Genomic DNA, 11,567 nt, shown 5'->3' with positions numbered 1-11,567 from the left:
GGCCTTGGGTCAGGTTGAGGGATCAACTTATAGTTGATCCATTTACAGATACAAATATTCAGATGTGGAAAACGCAATTTCAGTGCAGAGCCTTGACACGCCTACGAATAATGTTCATCCAGCAGTGGATAGATTATGGCTGACGACTGATAGTCACCACACGCGGTGCCATCGCTCCAACCAAAAGAAAACTCAACACATTTGTCAATACCAGTGTGGCCTTAAAAGGAAAGTATCAGGTGACGTTTCGGGCAATGGGCCTTTTGCACACCACATGAATGTATTTTTCCAATCGTGGAGGGACCTGAATCAACTTCAGTTCCCACAGACTCCATCAAACAACTCCAAACACAGCCGTTCACGAGCTTCAAGTATAAAGTTTTATTTTTTGCATAGTAAACACGACGACGCCATGAACAGAACGCACAAGTCTATTCTTCGCAATATAATTACAAATGTGCTACGGGCAGCATGTCATGGGGCGGAATATCCGCTTGGAATTTTCACAGTGAGCAGTGCGTCACCCAGTTCAAGAGAATGGGTTAAAAAACATTTGCTCGGCATACTTTCAAGATCCCCTTAAGACCCTGGTATCCACACACGAGGAGGCACCCTTTTTTCACACTCTGCTCCTGGGAAATGATTGTTAAATGAGAGATTTATTTTACAATTTCCATAGCAGAAATTCAGCCAATATGTTTCTCAAATGGGACTGTATAAATCATTGGTTAATGGGGCTGATAATATCAACTTGCTACACCTGAGAAATCGGTTTCATTCCAGGCAGCTGAAATCGTGGATTTGAACCCAGGCTCTTGGGTTTGCTGGCTCAGTGCTGACCTCTGACCCATCCGGCCACCGCAACCATAATGACGACTGTTTGTTTAGCTGCTGGCTGGCTCTTGTGGAGGACTCGTCCTCATTACACCAGTCAACTGAGAAGAATGTAACATTCCGCACCCTACTACCGATGCCACGCCCTGGCCCCCAAGTCACCCGACCACCTGGCAAGAGATCACAACTTGACCATGCAGGCAGGACGATGTTTTAGTCACGGTGGCCGAGCGCAGGCCCAAAGGTCGAAAACTCCACGCGTCCCACAACTGATAGCACAATTTGAAGGTATAATAGATAAGGTTTAATACGTTTATTTAACTGGGCAAGATTGTAAGAACTTGGGAAAAGAGCCTATGGGAGGGTGAATTGCTGTGTGGGTGAGCGGGTTGGTGTGTTATTATTACCTGCTATGTGGTGAACACAGTGTGTGTAAAACTAAATACAACCTTTTAGTCCTCAGCATGGGTGGAGGAATCACTGAGTGGAGTATACGACAATAGGATGAGGCTAGTAGCAATAGCAGAGAGACTGCAGTAAGAGTGAAAATAGAGTGAACCAGTAGGTGCTGGATCATCCACCATCCTGACTGCTTTACTCTGTAATTCTGTACGGAGCGCTAGGAACTGGATGCACCACCCCAAGCCGACATCAGTATCTCCACTTGTGCTGAGGGCACTGTGGGGGGGGGGGGGGGGCCCTACTGGGAGGTCTCCTCCTGTTCCTCCGCCTCAGGGAGCTGGATGCCCAGCTTCTTGAGGCTCTGCATGAAGAGCTTCGGGGGGCGGCACTGAACCACGAGGGGATCTCTGCCGTGGCCAAGGCCCGGCAGCACCAGGCGGCACGCGTGGAGGTGCAGGGGCACGCGGCGCGCGGCTCCTGCCGCCGGCCGCTCCTGCCCACTCCTCCTGCGACACGCGGAGAGGAGACGGAGGGAGATGCGCGGTGAGGAAGGGGTCAGTAAGAAGATATCCAATTGCTGAATTTGGTGGCACGAATTGTTCTTCAACTTACCAGTGGGCTGAAAAGATAATCGGAATATTAAACGCTTGGACAAGCGGCACTTGAATTTGCTTGCCTATGTTGGGTGATGGAGGGTTTCAGGATAAAAACAAACGACTTGATTCTGGAGTCAATTCGCAGCCCCTGAATGGTGACCGCGAATCGAATCTGTGTGGTGGTGAATCAAGAGGTGATCCTCACGCGAGTCCGAGCTTGCGCAGAAGTGCTGGCGACAGCCGCTGCGGCACGAGTCCCTGGCCCTGGCGCCTTGGCGAGTACTTGTGGTCTCCGAGTGCCGGGGTGCCGAGCCCGAGCGCCAGGTGCACGCGTAGCTGGTGCTTGTGTCCCGTGAGAGGTCTCAGCTCCACCAGCGCACTGCGGCCTCCCGCGCCCTCCGCCAACACGCGGTACTGCGTCACGGCCGTCCGGGCTCCCCGTGGCAGTCGCCCTGAGAGACGCACACAAACACACACGGGTACGGGTACGGGTACAGGCCGAGAGATGCACGCGCGTACACATATACACATGGGTACAGGGGGTGAAATACATAAAGACACACATGGGTACAGGTGGCGAGATCTGTAAATCTTCTCAAGAAATTAAATGCCCCGGTTTCTGTAAGTTGTGTAATAAAATACCACTGAACACAAAGCATTTACATGTAGTTATCCCTTCTTCTGGTAGTGTTAAATTTATATGTACATGTGTCCTGGTTTTTTGTACCTCAGCGGGGCCAGCCCTACATAATATGACTAGTTTCCGAACGTTCCCCACCCGTGTCTCTATGTAACGAATGACAAAAAGAGAGAAGACGAGTACTCACTTCTCACGAGGGCATTGCTGGCGTCGACGTAGTGGAACCTCGGCATGACGGCCATGCGGTAGGTGACTCCGTCGGGCCCCTCGTGCTTGCGCTCGCCCACGGGCAGGTCTACGACGCCCCGGGCGGGCTGCGGCACCCCCACCGTTACGGCCCAGTAGGTGCGCTCGGCGCGCCGCTCCCTGAGCAGCGAGGCCACGGCGTCGGCTGCCTCGGCGTTCCGGGCCAACACCAGCGCTCCCGTCGTGTCGCGGTCCAGCCGGTGGCACAGGTAGAGTTTTGATGCGGTGGCGTCGTCGCCGGCCGTGGTGTTTTTGCGGCGGTGACGGTGGCGAGAGGGGTGACCATCTAACAGCTGCTCCAGCACGGGCAGCACGGCCGCCACGTTGTTGCCGCCCACCCCGGGACCTCCGTGCACGGGGATGCCGTACGGTTTGTTGACAACGATCAGCTCCCGCTGAGGGGTGGCGGCGTGAGAGGTTCATCGTTAAAGGTAACCGGCCGGTCAACGGCGATTCAATGAACAGATTTGAAAACAAATAATTGCATCATTGCATTTTCATTCACTTGCAGAGGGGAATATAGACACAACAATGAAAGATTATTAGGAACAGAATGATAACAAAGCAGAGCACGTGGCACAACAATCAGGGTATGGGCAGGACACATTGCTGGAAAGAATGATGGCCGAAGAATAAAGACAATGGCGACCAAGGAATGGGAATGGATATGAGAGGACGTTCACCAAGCAGATGGAGCAATGAAACTAGGTCATGTGCAGGTGCTAGGCAGATCATTAGATTTGAGGAAAATGTGGGAGTCCTTCATGCTGCAGTGAACTCATCATGACTGATGTTACAAATGCATCGCTACATAAAAGTAATGCAACCCAGTAATTATAACATTTGATGGTGTAACTACACGTAATATAAAGCCAAGAACATTAGCAAATAAATAATTAGTTCAAATATGTTATCGACCTGAGCACTGGGATAGCAACTGGTCTCGGAAGTAAATTGTACAATCCTGAATTGCACAATGGTGAAATATAACAGAAAAACTCGAAAATAATTAATGACCATTAAATAATTTATGCCCATTTCAACTTCTCGGTTATATGAACAGACGACGGGCAAGTAACTTAAGTGCTAAACCGTGTTCTCTCGTCACGGTGCACTCTGGCCCCTAGCCAACACGCCCCCGACACACATCTAATGGTGGAGCACTCTGGCCAAAATACTAACCAACACACCTCAGACCATCCTATGTATCTACTTGTCGCAGCTGCACATCTCTGAGAGCACTCTCAGGTTCACGAACAGACAGCAAAGTCCTTCAGGTGCCCTGCATCAACATCACAACTGTCGAGTGTGCCTTTGCTAAATGGTACCGAGGTTAAAAGGACGGTCTGCCAGACCATCGCTGCATCGACGAGCTTGGATCAATTACAGATCAAACTAATTAGTTGCAGCTTTAAAATTAGCTATGAACAATTAGCCGTGTGCATTGAATGAATACACAGATTAATAATTCATACTTATTTTGGGCATTTCAGCTTGTGTTGAATACAGGCTCAAAGGCCCAAAACATAAAGTGGCAAGCAACGAACAGAAGGTGTAATTGATGGATAATTATAATTAATTATTACGTTTCTTGAAATGAGCAAGGTTGTAAGAACTTGGGAGAGAGACGATGGAAGGGAATTCCGATGTGGTGCAGTGCGAGGAAAGAAGCAGACAGAGAAGTGTTTTGTCGTCCAGTATGGTGGCTGAACAGCGTCTATGAGAGAAACAGTCTGTCTGGTAGACAGTCCTCAATATGGGTGAAGGAACCAACGAAGGAAGTTAATGGGAACAGTAACTATGGTAGTAGCAACAGCGGAGTGATAAGGAGATGACAGACCACCGGTGAGCGAGTGTATGTTTATTTGTACAGTAGATTTGGTTTGTTATTGTGTTTATAGATCAGTGGTTTTTTGGTTCAAATGTAAAAAAAATAGCATATGTATTGAGATGTAATGACACACGAAGCACAGTAAAAATATAAAAAGTCATTTCGATAATGATGAAAGAGGTGGTGAAGAAGCAGATGCCATCCACCCTCACCCACCTGCTGGTGGATCACATTCTTGAGCAGTGCTTTTGCCAGCACCGTGGGATGTACGTGCTGCAGTAAGGTCGTCTGCTTCTTCAAGTGCTGCGCCTGCCTCTTCACGGGGTCATCGGGGTCTGCAGCCTGCTCAGCAATGAGGAGGGTGGGAGGAAATAGCAGGGAAAGCACACATTGACATGATGTGCATCCGCTCAAGGCGAGGCTGTCGGGTAGTCTTCTTGTTAGTGATCTACCAACAATCTGCTGTTGTTAGAGTTGGAGTTAGGAGGACAGTGGTGTAGCTCGAGTATGCAGGCAGTGCAACTGCACTGGGCCCACGGACCACAGTGATGCAATCAGCTCGTGTGCAGGTGCCAGATGAATTGCTACATGAAAGGGTGGTGGCTTTGGGAGGCCTTCATTCAACAGTGGATTGATCGAGGGTGATAATGACTGTACAAGTCATATTAGTGTCTATCCAATAGTTCATTAAGTCAATTTATCGACGAAAACATTGTGATGGACGGTTGTTTTGCAGCCGGTTATTCATTCCTCTTTAATTATAACCCTTTAGCTAATCTATCATAGAAAGACACAAACAGTGAAATGGAAACCTGATGCTTGGTGCGACTCCGGCTGCCACGAGCTGGCTTTGCATCTCCCCGAGACCTCATCTTCTCCAGGAGTTCCGCTGCCGTGAGCCTCCCCTCTCCACCTCCCCCCTCTGCGCGTTGCCGAGTGCCGCCCGCTGCTCCTGCCGAATCCTGGGCGTGCGGGGCCTGCGGGGCCTGGCGTGTCCTGTAGCGGGAGGTCGCCGCTTGCGACGCGAACGGGGCCCACGGGCCCAGGGCAGGAGCAGCCCTCCTCACTGGGCATGCTGATGGAGGGTGAAAGGAGACATCACATTTAAACAAGCAGATAAAATGCCTCCTTCGTGTACCTGTTCCTCCATATGTGTGTGCATCCAGAAGGCCACGAGCCTCATGGGATGTTTACACCTGATGAAGGAAGCTTGTGTTGCCTCCGAAACGTCGTGATTTAATTTAGTTGTTTTCATTTATTTTATTGATTGTTTTACCTACGTGACTTTACCGAAGAACCAAAGAGTATGAATCCTTGCAGTCACGAAAGCTTCAAATCTAGAACTGATGGGATGTGTTAATTTTTCTTTTTACGTAACAGGTTCCGATGTGTGAGGCATGTGTTATTGTCTGTTCATTTTGCTTCTTATATTCTCCAGGACGATGCAAATTACCATCTTGCGTTACATTTATAAATGGTAAAGACCATTATTATCGAATATGACAGCCACAGGGTGGAGATGGAGCGATGGGAGTGGTTCACGTGCATGAGGTGAAGCAGCAAAACTTGACCCTTAGAGCCCACGAAAGGCATGGGTGCAGAGATCCGAACTCTGGAGATCCTGATCACGGGTGGAGGATAACCTTTGAACTTACTGAGGGCCAACATCGTACTTTTAAATAGCAACTGTGGCAGACCACAGCATAAACACAGTACGGAAACATGTAAGTGATGCACAGAATAGTGCACGCCGGAAAAGTAACACATTCCTGCGGAGGGAGCTGGTAGGAACGTTGGGTTGCTCGGTCAATGGCCAGGGTCAACGGCGGCGTGGTGTATTCCGCAAATATTCCCGACTGTGAGGGCGGGCACAAGCCGGCGTGAGTAGGTGAAACGTTGAGTTTTATAAGGGCACCACGAGGTGACCAATGACACGTGCGTGCGTGTACAGGCACGCACGCACGTGTAGAATTTACAAATGACACGGTGTGAGTATGCAAACCGTGAATCACACCCAGCCAAACAACACACTCACGCGCAGAGCCGTCGCCCGAAACGTCGCCCATTACTGTATACACACAGTACAGTATATGCCATGATACAGCCGCGGTGTCATTGGTGAATGCGTTGAGGGTGTTGTTGCCGTTGTGCCGCTGCAAATGAAGGCAGCTTCATCCACCACGATGGGTGACCTCGGCCACTGCGCGGGGCCTTGGCACTCACCGAACCCCGGGCCGACGCTGCTCGCCACAAGGCCGCAGGTCCAGCAGCCCGCCCAGCGGAGCAGAGCCATGGCGAGGGTGGGAGACGCGGGGGTTGGGGTCGTGCCGAGGGTGGGAGACGCGGGGGTTGGGGTCGAACTCAGGCGGCAGGAGCCGTGCCGAGGGTGGGAGACGAGGCCACCGGACGCGGCCTGTGCAGCCCTCGGCCTTTCCTGGCCACCTGCGCCGGGGAGAACGCGACCCTGGCCGGTAGGGGGCGCTACCCCGCGCGGGTCCGGTGACTACGGAAATGTCTTGTTGAGTATTGCTGTGATTTTTATTAAAATATTTCACCTCATTCGATGGGACTGTAAGCGCGGTACCTTGCTAGGTCGCTGTCGACCGTGCGACAGCTGCGGAGACTGGCAGAAGGAAGGAAGTGATGGCGACATGTGGTGCGTGTCCTGTTCGGCGTGGTGCGGTGCGTCTGTGTGCTTGAGCGAAGGCAATGACACCCAGCACGTGTGTCACGCCACATCAGGAGCCTCCCCACCACCCAGCCGTGGCCACGGGGGGGCGCTGGTGCAGCGCCACGGGGAGTTGGAGGCGGTCGAGTGGCGAGTTGTCCCGCGGGCGTCCCTCGTAGGTGACCACGTGGGGTCGTCGTGCCTTTAGGGGTTTCAGTTTCTCTGTGGGGCCAATAAACAGTGAATGATGCGATAACCACTGGACATGAGTGTGATTATTGAGTAATCCACTCTCACTGGCCATGTAAATAATAATGGCGTGGACACGACGAGCTGACAGTCCATCGCCGAGGCGTCTGTCCGTGTCCCCCAGTGCAGTGAAGGCCGCGGCGCGTGCACGCGTCGCAGCGAGCCCCTGATTGGTGGAGGTGCGTGTGACCCTGTGCTACGTCACAGGCGATGCTCTGCGCTTTTGGATCCGCGTGCTGGGTGACGTGAAGATGGCGCGCGTGGCATCAGCAGAGCCGACTCAAGGGGACGGCGAATCTCTTTGCAGTTTTTTCCTGGATTTTTCTGTTTGCGCATAGTCACTTTAAGATGTTTTCTTGTTCATCTTTTTGTTTTGTTGCGGTTGCACCCGATTCAAGAGCCGAATGGCTCACAGGTCTATACCAAATATACTGAAACTGAATCGGAGCGACCACCCCGGGCTGACCGGTCGCGTGTTTGCTACCTCTTCAGTATATCTGCGTGTCGCGAGGGACATCTCCATTCATTTGGCTTTGTTTTGCAAATCTCCATGGTCTCGGCACAAGCGACGGAGGCGGAGACACGGTGTACATGGTACAGGTACTGTCCGTCTTGGTGTGGGCAGTGTGCGGTCACTCAATCGAGTAGGAACCTGGCGGTCACTCGCTGCGATTGGTTGATGGCCACGGATTTATTTTCGTAGAATTATAAAATGAGCAATCTGATTGATCCAAGGGGTGACAGACGGACGCTGGAAGGGCAGTGACAGTGGAACGTGTCCTTATTGAAGCGTCAAACTCGGGTGGGACTCGGCTCGCCACTTTCCCCACTGGAGCCCATCCGAACTGTGCCATCTATGGTTATTATCCTACAGCGAGCGAACCACGGCACCACTGCTCCACTATAATTACTCGAGTATGACAGGGCTTATCTTTCCGGCTCAGCTAAGTTTGTGGTTATTGTAAAAATAAAACAAGTGATTTTAATGACTTCTAAATGTTGCGAGGCAGCGGCGGGCGGGCGAGGTGTTGGTCGGTAAGAAGCCGTAACGAGCGAGAGAGGAACGCCGGGCGATGACGGAGGGCAGGGAATGTGGAATTGACGTGGCGAGCTGGGGTCGAGGAGACGGCACGGGAATGAAGCCCGCGAGATACACGCGGAGCATTGTCTCGGCGCCTACACAGAGCAGAAACAAAGCCGCAAATCGCTCAGCAGAGCGACATTCAAGCAATTGAAGCTTTCGTGACTGCAAGGATTCATACTCTTAGTTCTTTCGGTAAAGTCACGTAGGTAAAAATGAAAGAACTAAGAGTAACATTCAAGCAGATTGAAGTCTCTATAGTATATATATACGGTATGTAGACGGTATATATTTACTGTATTTTGGTGGTACAATGCGAATCCAATTCAAATTCAAATCCTCTGGCATTGCGCGTTGCGGGTTGTTTGCCCCACGTGCTTGGAAATTTCTCTTCAGGGAATGGGCTGAAACGTCGGACGTCGTCCGGACCACCATAGCACCCCCTCCCCCCGTTGATTGAGTTGTGGTTCGCGTCGTGGTGTCCGGTGGCTTCCTTTCCCGCTGCGTCCAGAAGCAACTGGACCAGGCGCCAGGATCGCGGGGCCATTATCACCACCATCATCATGACCACCATCACCACCACCGCCATCATCGTCATCATCTTTATAATCGCCCCTCCGGGTGTTATTCTACTGCACTGCCCCCCACCCGTTACCCCCCTCCCCCCACCCATTAACTCCCCTCCCCCCACCCGTTACCCCCCTCCCCCCACCCGTTACCCCCCTCCCCCCCACCCGTTAACTCCCCTCCCCCACCCGTTAACCCCCCTCCCCCCACCCGTTAACCCCCCCTCCCCCACCCGTTAACCCCCCTCCCCCCACCCGTTACCCCCCTCCCCCCACCCATTAACTCCCCTCCCCCCACCCGTTACCCCCCTCCCCCCCACCCGTTAACCCCCCTCCCCCCACCCGTTAACCCCCTCCCCTCACCCGTTACCCCCCCTCCCCCCACCCGTTACCCCCCCTCCCCCCACCCGTTAACCCCCTCCCTCCACCCGTTACCCCCCCCTCCCCCCACCCGTTAACCCCCTCCCTCCACCCGTTAACCCCCTCCCCCCACCCGTTAACCCCCCTCCCCCCACCCGTTAACCTCCCTCTCCCCACCCGTTACCCCCCTCCCCCCACCCGTTAACCCCCCTCCCCCCACCCGTTAACCCCCTCCCCCCACCCGTTAACCCCCCTCCCCCCACCCGTTACCCCCTCCCTCCACCCGTTACCCCCCCCTCCCCTCACCCGTTACCCCCCTCCCTCCACCCGTTAACCCCCCTCCCCCCACCCGTTAACCCCCCTCCCCCCACCCGTTAACCCCCCTCCCCCCACCCGTTAACCCCCCTCCCCCCACCCGTTAACCCCCTCCCCCCACCCGTTAACCCCCCTCCCTCCACCCGTTAACCCCCCCTCCCCCCACCCGTTAACCCCCCTCCCCCCACCCGTTAACCCCCTCCCTCCACCCGTTAACCCCCCTCCCTCCACCCGTTAACCCCCCTCCCTCCACCCGTTAACCCCCCTCCCCCCCACCCGTTAACCTCCCTCTCCCCACCCGTTACCCCCCTCCCTCCACCATACACATCCACCCCATCACACACAACTATGCCACCACCATCGTCCCATCACACACACGCCCTCGCCATCAATTGTTGGGTTGGATGAATGGTTTTTAATTGTGTGAGTGGGTGGCTGAGCGCGTAGATGAGCGAGTGCATGAGTGACTGGGTAGGCGGGCACATAATGAGTGGGCGATCGAGTGGATGTGTGAGGAACTGAGCGTGCGAGCGAGTTGGTGATTGAGTTGGTGATTGAGTGGGCGTGTGGTCGAGTGAATGAGTGACTAATGGGTCAGCGAGTGAATTGGCGATTGTGTGAGTGAAGGAATCGTTCTGTGAATAAATGAGTGGATGCTCGAGGAAGTGCGTGAATTGTTGGCTGGCTAATGGAGTTGGTTGACTGGGTGAGTGAGTGAGCGAGCGAGCGAATGGGTGCATGACTGGGTAAGTGTGTTAATGATTCAATAGATATATGAATAGATGAATGAATAGGTGAGTGCATCAATCTCCCTTGTCAGCTCGGCACCTATCCCCAAGCAGCTCCGCCGAGGCCAACCATAACGTGGAAAGATTGAATTACGAATGACAGATACATTTCTTCATCTACTGCCGATCATCTTCATCACATACAGCTCGAATCTCAATCCACCGCTGGATGAGGGCCTCCCACGCTGGTTAGTGCGGGTTTTGGTAAAGGTCGGGAAGGGGCGTAGAAGAGACGGTACAACAAATGACGTTTGCTGCACAGACCGCGGCTTGCCATCGTGGCCCCGCAGTAGCCGATAGCACCTATTACGCACGGCTGTCGCCCGTCCCAGCACAATGACAAGCTCGATCCTGCTTAGATTCTGAGATCGGGGGCCTTCCGGGAGCCCTGGTCACAGGATCGCTCGCCAATGATGCCCTAAATGACACCGCTCGATATTGGACCTCAAAAATATCCCCCTCCCCATTGTTGGGATCGGTTTCGGACCCCTGTAGGGGGAGGGGCGGCCCCGGGGTGAGCCTCGATCCCCCCCACCACCCCCCCACTTGAATTCCCCCCCCCCTTCTCCGCTGCAGGTAGACGTTGAACAGCGGCAGTGAAGGTGCGCGGAGGGAGATAAGGACGGCAGAAATTGTGAGAAATCGAGAGAAATTACATCGCGTACAATTTTGACAGCTCTGAGATTCAAATCATTCGCTATGTGTGAGTTGGGGGAGGGATCAGTGGGCGGGGGGGAGGGGCCTGGGTGGGGGGGCCTCGCCTCACCGATGGGTCAAAACTGTGGTCTGTTTGGGGAGCGGTGGCGCAGTGGTTAGCGCGATTCCGTTGCACACATCAAGGTAGCGGCTGGACAGTTGCTACGGGATCGAGAGGCTGGACACTCCTCCTGCACGCTGGCAGTGTGGGGGGAGAGAGAGAGAGATGTTACCACGGCCAGAATACCACACCTGGGACACGGCGGTCGATATTTTGCTGATTTCCTTTTCAGAA

At 53.5% G+C, this 11,567-nt stretch overlaps 1 protein-coding gene across 1 annotated transcript; it reads right to left on the bottom strand.

Moving 5' to 3' along the window:
- Positions 1-357: 357 nt before the first annotated feature.
- Positions 358-7,283, bottom strand: RPUSD4 (RNA pseudouridine synthase D4). Its single transcript, XM_078608007.1, has 6 exons — positions 6,773-7,283; positions 5,362-5,624; positions 4,766-4,891; positions 2,660-3,113; positions 2,038-2,284; positions 358-1,742 (listed from the first exon to the last, which is right to left on the bottom strand). Exons 1-6 carry the CDS (start codon positions 6,840-6,842, stop codon positions 1,535-1,537), a joined length of 1,368 nt encoding a protein of 455 aa, XP_078464133.1. The 5' UTR covers positions 6,843-7,283; the 3' UTR covers positions 358-1,534.
- Positions 7,284-11,567: the final 4,284 nt, after the last annotated feature.

This window comes from Lampetra planeri, chromosome 29 (assembly GCF_965212315.1).
Source record: "Lampetra planeri chromosome 29, kcLamPlan1.2.h2, whole genome shotgun sequence".
Lineage (NCBI taxonomy): Eukaryota > Metazoa > Chordata > Hyperoartia > Petromyzontiformes > Petromyzontidae > Lampetra > Lampetra planeri.
This window is presented reverse-complemented; position numbering and strand designations above follow the sequence as displayed.